We start from the raw sequence: 7,339 nt of genomic DNA on the forward strand, positions 1-7,339 counted from the left end.
ATATATATATATATTCATTGTTTTTTTATTTCCTTCATCTTTTCCTAACTCATTTTTTTTCCTACCTTTACATAACGTCTTCGAATTTCCAAACGTTCAGGTCGATCAAAAGGCTAAATCAGGGTAAGCAATATAATAACTTCCCATGTTCAGTTTATATATATATATATATACAATATTTACTCCTTCATTACAATCAACCTCGGAATCCTATAAGGTAGAAAAGAGTTCCGAGTATGATAGGAATTATGCATCGTCAAGAAGAATAATCATATACTTGGTCATCAATGCCGAATGAATCTAATAACCAAAAATCAAAGATGAATTATTTGAATAAAGCGCGTGAAGTTTTTCCGGGAAGCCTCATACTGCCATCTTCGCATGTGATTCTTTTACCGAGAAAACGGTTTCTGCCTATTGATTGGAAAGTTTACATAAGGCATCCGACTACAAATCTAGATCAAAAAACGTAGAAATCATCGGATATGTACATACATAATTATATGAAAGAGCATGTAACCTGAATGGAAAGAACATAAAAAAGACACGGTAAAACAGAAGCAAACCACTAAAAGATGATGCAACTTTCATTTGGTTTTGTAGAAATAATCTTGGACTTTCACAAAATTTGCTTCGGCATGTTGTTTCGTGTAGATCTGAAGTGGAAACATAAATAAAAGATAATGCCAAAAAAAAAAAGAAAAAAAAGGTTCAAAACGCTGGAATGTCAAAAAATCTCAGCCATTCATTCCCAACTAATGTTCTTATACTTTCCCTTAATTCCTTCTCAAATTCATTTGAACGTTTTATTATTTTCTAACCATTAAACGAAAAAAAAATATCTCAGCTGTGTCGTTCCTTTATTATACATTACCCCAGTGACAATAACCAATACTTTTCGATGAATGACATAGCTTAAGGCCTTAAGCCTCTATCTCTTATTTCAGATACATAATGGTGCCGGATGGTGAAATAAGGGTGACGTAATGGTGATAACGTTACTATTATTACATAGTGATGTCGTCTCCGTCATTCTCCACGAGAAAATTTAATAGAGTCACACTTAAAAGTTAGGCTGACAGTATACTTAATTAAATGCACGAAATAATAAATCAATCACTTGAATATCTTTCATCGTGATGCAAAATTTATTCACGATGATGTGAATGACCCATCAGTTTTCTTCGTTTGTGAAAAGTTTTGCCTAAACAATCACAAATTTGTAAATACTGCAAAATCAGTCCCGCCATTAATTCTCATACTTCTGATACCAAACTGCTTTTATTGGTCTTACCTGAACAGTTGGTAATCCTTGTACAACAATAAATCCTGGTAAAGAGAATGCTTCCCGAATTTTTGACTCAGGCATCAATTCTGCACTATCGTACTCCTTGTCCAAATCCAACGATACGAAATATCGAACATTGCCATAACGGAAAAAGGAAAATGTTATTTTTTATGCAAATTAAGACTAGCTTCAAAACACATCTGCATTTTTGAATTGAAATATAATAATTTTAAGATCTAGAATTAAATCATACTTAAAAATGTCAGATAATGTTCTATGACGAAAAACACCATAGAAGACATCATTTATTGAACTTTCTTCGGAGCATTCAGTTAGCAGATCAACCTTCCCTGTTTCCGGATACTGCGCCAGTATAGGCCAATGTAATACGCCATAATCATCCACATAGACTTTTTCAGACTATAAGAAAATGACATTAATTTTGTGTAGAAAAACAAAGCGAAGTCTGAAATTCCACTGCAAAATCGAAATTGAGTTGATTAGACAGATTAGGTAAATTGCGCTGGATGAATGATGAAACACTTCTGTCTGGATATAATTAAAATTGTTATTACGACTTCGAAATACAAGGATGAGTAGATTTAGTTAAAGTTAAAAATAATGGTATCTTTTAAAACTTGATTCAAAAAGCAAAGAAATGCTTTCTGAACAACTCGAGTTCTCCATATGATTACTTGAAAAACGACAATCAAGATTACTTGAAAAATGACAATCAAGGTATCAATGCCACCAACTATACCAAAGGAAATTAACGCCATAAACTATATCAATGACTTCAAACTATGATTAAAACGAATAACCTCTTTCAGAGATGCCAGCTGTACTTCAATTTGTGACCATTCGAACAATTCAGGATTATCAAAGCATATAGGTGGCCGGAAATTAATATCTCTCACCTTAAATGCTGATAATAATCGTTGCTTCGCACTCAAATCTTTCGCAGCCTGTAAAAAAAAAATATCGCACAGAAGAGAATAGTTAAGATCGTCCAGCAAACTTCATGAACCCACATTTTGTCGCCTCTTTCGCTCATTTCGTTCCTCAACTAAGACAAGTTGCTGCGCTTTTTCATACAGCTCATTTATGTAGTCATCATCCACTTTACGACCTAAATGCATGTAATTAAAATGAATCACTGAGTAATCCATAACCTGCTTAAATAATAATTACATAATCCTATATATTCATTAAAAAATAATTTAACACCTTATATTTTTGCTTACGTCTCACTATTTATTCTGCCCCTTTATATTTTATTAGCTCATTTTCTTCACTCACATTTACTTGCAAGGAAAAATGGATCTAAGAAAGTAGCAGACTTTGTCATTTCAAGAAGTAATGAAGTCTAATGAAGTCTAATAGCCAGATACACTACGATTACATGGTATAAACTTTTCATTTTTACAATGTTCCTTACTGCTTTGGAGCCAGTCTATGCACTGCTTTCCTCGACCAAGTTCCACCAGACATTCTGCACCACGAATAATTGCCTAAGCAGATATATATATATATATATATGTATATATATATTCATTTATTTATTAACTTTTTTCTTGATTCCTTACAAATTTACAAATGAAATGTTAATAGAAATATAAATACTGTACGATATTTTACGACTTGCGTTAAAATTTCATACGGAAAATTTTGCAGCATGTAAAATAAACTGCATTTTATACTAAATACATACGTTATTCTGAAGCACCGAACAAGAAATCGATACTTAAAACTGAAATAATCCACAGAAAACGTGATGGACTGAGTCACAGCCAGAATCAAAAGGGTGAGCCAAAATGCATGATTAAAAGGGTATGTTAATAGTTTAAATTTATAGAAGAAACTCCGAATATTTGAGGATATTAATCAGACATAGACGAAATACCCTTTGAGCAAAACTACATAAAGTTCTGTAAAGTTTATTTATAGAGCAAAGAAAAAGTACTTGAGATATCTTAGCGACCCATATGGTTTTTATTCAGCCAATCAAATTTGTAATGATTATCATTTATCCTAAACGATAAGCTATAAAAAAGTCAAAATATAATAGGAACCTTCACATTTTCAGGATCAAACTTCCGAGCAAAGAAACAATCTCTGAAAGCAGAGCCAATATTACCAACACGTTTCTGAGCGGCAGCTCGATTAGCATATAATATTGAATTCAGTAGTCGATCCGTACATCTTTGATTAATGCCTGCATAAACTCAAGTTATTAAATCTATTTACAACAAACTCAAAGAGAAGGCTGTAAAAACACTAATAATTTCTTCTGCTTTGGCCAATCATTACTTCGTTTCAGCAAAACTAATTGAAGAAAAAACAAATCGCTGAGATTTTTTAACTTCGAAATTATTATGCCTTAATGAAAAACTGGGCAAGTCAAACCAATATCAACCTAATAAGTTACTAAGTGACACGGAACGATATACGTGAAGCACAAATCATCGCCAGATCTCACTGAATAACCGAAAAACTACAGCAGTAAAGAAAAGAATTTCAAGCTACTATCGATGTCCGATCAAAATGTTTTTTATCCAGATGAGTACAGCAAAGAAGGTACCATCCGTATATCGATTGATAGCCCAGTGGTACTTCCTATATTTAAAATGTTTATTGCCATCTATTTTGTGTCTTTCGGCAGATGCCTGCCGATCCTCCAATTCATCTTCGTCGTATTTTAATGCCTAAGACAAAGTAAATATTTCACCGAACATTTCATACGTTTCGTGATTCAAAACATCTCGAAAATAAAATGGAAATTAAAATAAGCTTGGCTGTCGAAATATTCAAAAATTTTTGCATCTCTATATGCTTTATAAAATCCCGAAACTTCACATTCATATATTTTAAGATTTCTGGGATGTAACATAAATGAATAAACAAGAGTAAGCACACGTAAAGAGCACGTGCGATACCTGCAAAGCTTGAACAGCCTCGGAAAATTCGCCGTCTTTATCGGGTTTTAAAACAGTCATAAATGCTGGGTGTTGATCGATCTCCCTACACCATTCATCATAATCAAACGGTTTCTTTGATTCCTTTAAATCTTTTTTGAAATAAAGAGCAAATATATATATGTTTGATATACAATTCATTGATGTATTATTCATCGAAATAAATTATTCATATCTTGAATGATTCGAATAAAAATTATATTTTCAATTGAAAAGAACTTTACAGATATATTTTAAAAAAAAATCAAATATAGTGTTTGAAACAGAATAAATTATAATTTTATAATTTCTAAAATAATCTAAAAATCTAACCAATTGGGGGGCATTATCTATCTATGCCAAGATTTATAATGATAAAAAGAAAATGATAAAAGATAATGAAATCCATTTGAAATGATGGAAAGAAAATGATAAAAGATAATAAAATCCATTTGAAATGATAAAAAGAAAATGATAAAAGATAATAAAATCCATTTGAAATGATCATAGATTAGTCGGATTTAAAATTCCAGCATGATTTTAAAACAAATAAAACGATAAAATAAATGGATTATGTAAAATTTTCATAATGTTTTATAACAAAAGTTAACCTCTATCAAATATTTTTTTTAAATCATCTTTGTTCGATTGGAAAATATTTGATAAATAATTTTTTTTAAACAAATTTTAAATTTCATATTAGTACAAAACAAGAAATTAATAGAAATAAATGAACAAATTTTCATATCAATATAAAACAAAAAATTTTTTCATCATTTTTGATCGATTGAAAAGTATTTAATAAATTATTTTTTTTTTTTTTTTGAAAACAAGTTTCAAATTTCACATTAATATAAGACAAGAAATTAATAAAAAAAAAAATGAATAAATTTTCACATTAACACAAAATAAGAAATTAATTAAAAGAAAAACGAATAAATTGAATTGAATAATCCTAAAACATAAATCAAACAACCACATTGCAAATATCCCATTTCATACTATTAATTTTAAACATTTTTTTTTTTTTTTTTTTTTAGATTAAACGATGATGAAATTTGCAACAAACTAGTACTTTAAAGATTGGATTACTGCTAAACTAAATGCTAGAGTTAACTAGATTAAATCGTGACAAAGATCATTTTTCAAGGTGAAAAAAAAAAAATTTAGTACTAAAATTAATTGTGAAGAGTTTGTTCAATTCTGTTTGCATTATCAAATTATCAATTATCATATTGTTTGTCAAATAAATTAATGACAAAATACTTGATTGAATATAATTTGAAATCAAATATTTATCATTACCTAATTTATCAAACAATATGAAATGAATATTTGATTGAGATGATATATAACATAACTGATAATTTATTAACAGTATTACTGTTATAGTATTAATTAATTCGATGTAAAAAGTAAGTGATAAAGTAATATATTTTGATGAAAAAAAAAAGGAATGATATTAGAATTGATGCAGAAACAAAAATTTCTACTGATAAATAGAAATTTTAATTAAAAATATTGTAATTTAAAAATTTTTTCTTATCAGCAAAAAAAACATTTTTAAAATTTAATTCGAATAATGAAATAATTTTCAAACATTTATATAATTAATAAATACCTAAATTTATTTTTGCCAACTTTATTAAATAAAATTATTTCATCATTTATTGTCAAATAAATTGAAATGAAATTTCTTTATTATTTAAAACATTCTCACAATTAAATAATATGTGATAAAGTATTAAAAATCTAATTTAATGAATATAAAATTGGTACTCATTAATCAAGTATTTTACATATCCCAATAAAATTAATTATCTTTATTATAGCAAATTGAATTTTGTGCATGTGTAAAACATTGAAATGAATTATAGATATAATTCTAAATTGGCAACAGATGACAATTACCAATAATTATAATTAAACTTTGCTCTGTTAATAACATGATAAGATTATGTATCATAAGTGACAAAAAATATGCTGCAAAACTTCCCAAAATGTTTATATGATATTTGCAATTTCGATGCAAACATTGAATTATCAAATTAAATTTATCAAATATGATAATAATCATTTGGCAAAATTTTTTTTTTTATTTTAGCAAATAAATTAATTAGTTATGATGAAATTTCTTTTTTTTTTAAAAAAAAGATTTCACAAAATTATAAAAATTACGTGAAATAATCATGCAGTTAGTTGAAACAAGCAAATTTGTATTTATTGTTAATGATGAATTAAATTAATTAAATGATCTTTTTAATTAAATAATCTTTTTAATGATAAATTAAATTATCATTTAATGATAATGATTATGTTGGCTTAAAGAAAAAAAACGGATGAATCCATACTGCAGGCAATGTAATAATTGATAAAATCAAATGAACTGATATCTGATTAGTTTATTTAGTATATACTTTAAAAAAAAAAAAAAAGTGATATTATTTAATTTCTATTAAATATGAAATTTCAACACATCAAAATGTCATTAAGATAGATGGTGAAAACATTGAAAAAAAAAAACAAAGAAAGAAAGAAATCAAAAAAATAGTGAAATTAATGAAATGAACAAATGTTAATGATAATAATAAAATGATAAAAGATAATCCTTGATAAGTGCAAATAACTGAACAATAAAGAACGGGACTTGATTAATCGAATTTATAATATTCAAATATTAGCAGTTTTTTTTGATTCTGAATTATTTCCAATTCCAATCACAAATACAAACCCATCATCAAATATGTATATTAACCATTTAGAAATGAAAGATAAATGCAATTATCAAAAGCATTAAAAAGAATTTATGATAAGAAATCATCAAATCATCAATGATAAAAATAAACCATTGCCAATCAATCAATGATAATGATAATCAACAATGATATCACAATGATAAAAGATTTGCATTATTATCATATAATAACAATCAATCTTGAAGAAAAAAAAAAATTGATCATAGCCAATTTATGAATGCAAAATAAAAAATCAAAGTAACTAGAATCATTGGATATTAGCAGTGATCATTTCCACATATCTGATAATCTTTTTCAACTTTAATCACAAATACAACTTTTCAACAAATTCAATTTTAAAC

General features: G+C 27.3%; 1 protein-coding gene across 1 annotated transcript; it reads right to left on the bottom strand.

Annotated features, from left to right (window-relative positions):
* Nucleotides 1-1,122: 1,122 nt before the first annotated feature.
* On the bottom strand, nt 1,123-4,404 carry LOAG_11070 (hypothetical protein; the record flags this gene model as incomplete). The annotated part of the gene is made up of 9 exons (XM_020448285.1): nt 1,123-1,204; nt 1,295-1,374; nt 1,579-1,708; nt 2,110-2,253; nt 2,320-2,417; nt 2,682-2,799; nt 3,361-3,503; nt 3,870-3,993; nt 4,225-4,404. The coding sequence occupies 9 exons, from the start codon at nt 4,402-4,404 to the stop codon at nt 1,175-1,177; spliced, it is 1,047 nt and encodes a 348-aa protein (XP_020301558.1). The 3' UTR covers nt 1,123-1,174.
* Nucleotides 4,405-7,339: the final 2,935 nt, after the last annotated feature.

Source organism: Loa loa, assembly GCF_000183805.2.
Source record: "Loa loa unplaced genomic scaffold supercont3.151, whole genome shotgun sequence".
Taxonomy (NCBI): domain Eukaryota; kingdom Metazoa; phylum Nematoda; class Chromadorea; order Rhabditida; family Onchocercidae; genus Loa; species Loa loa.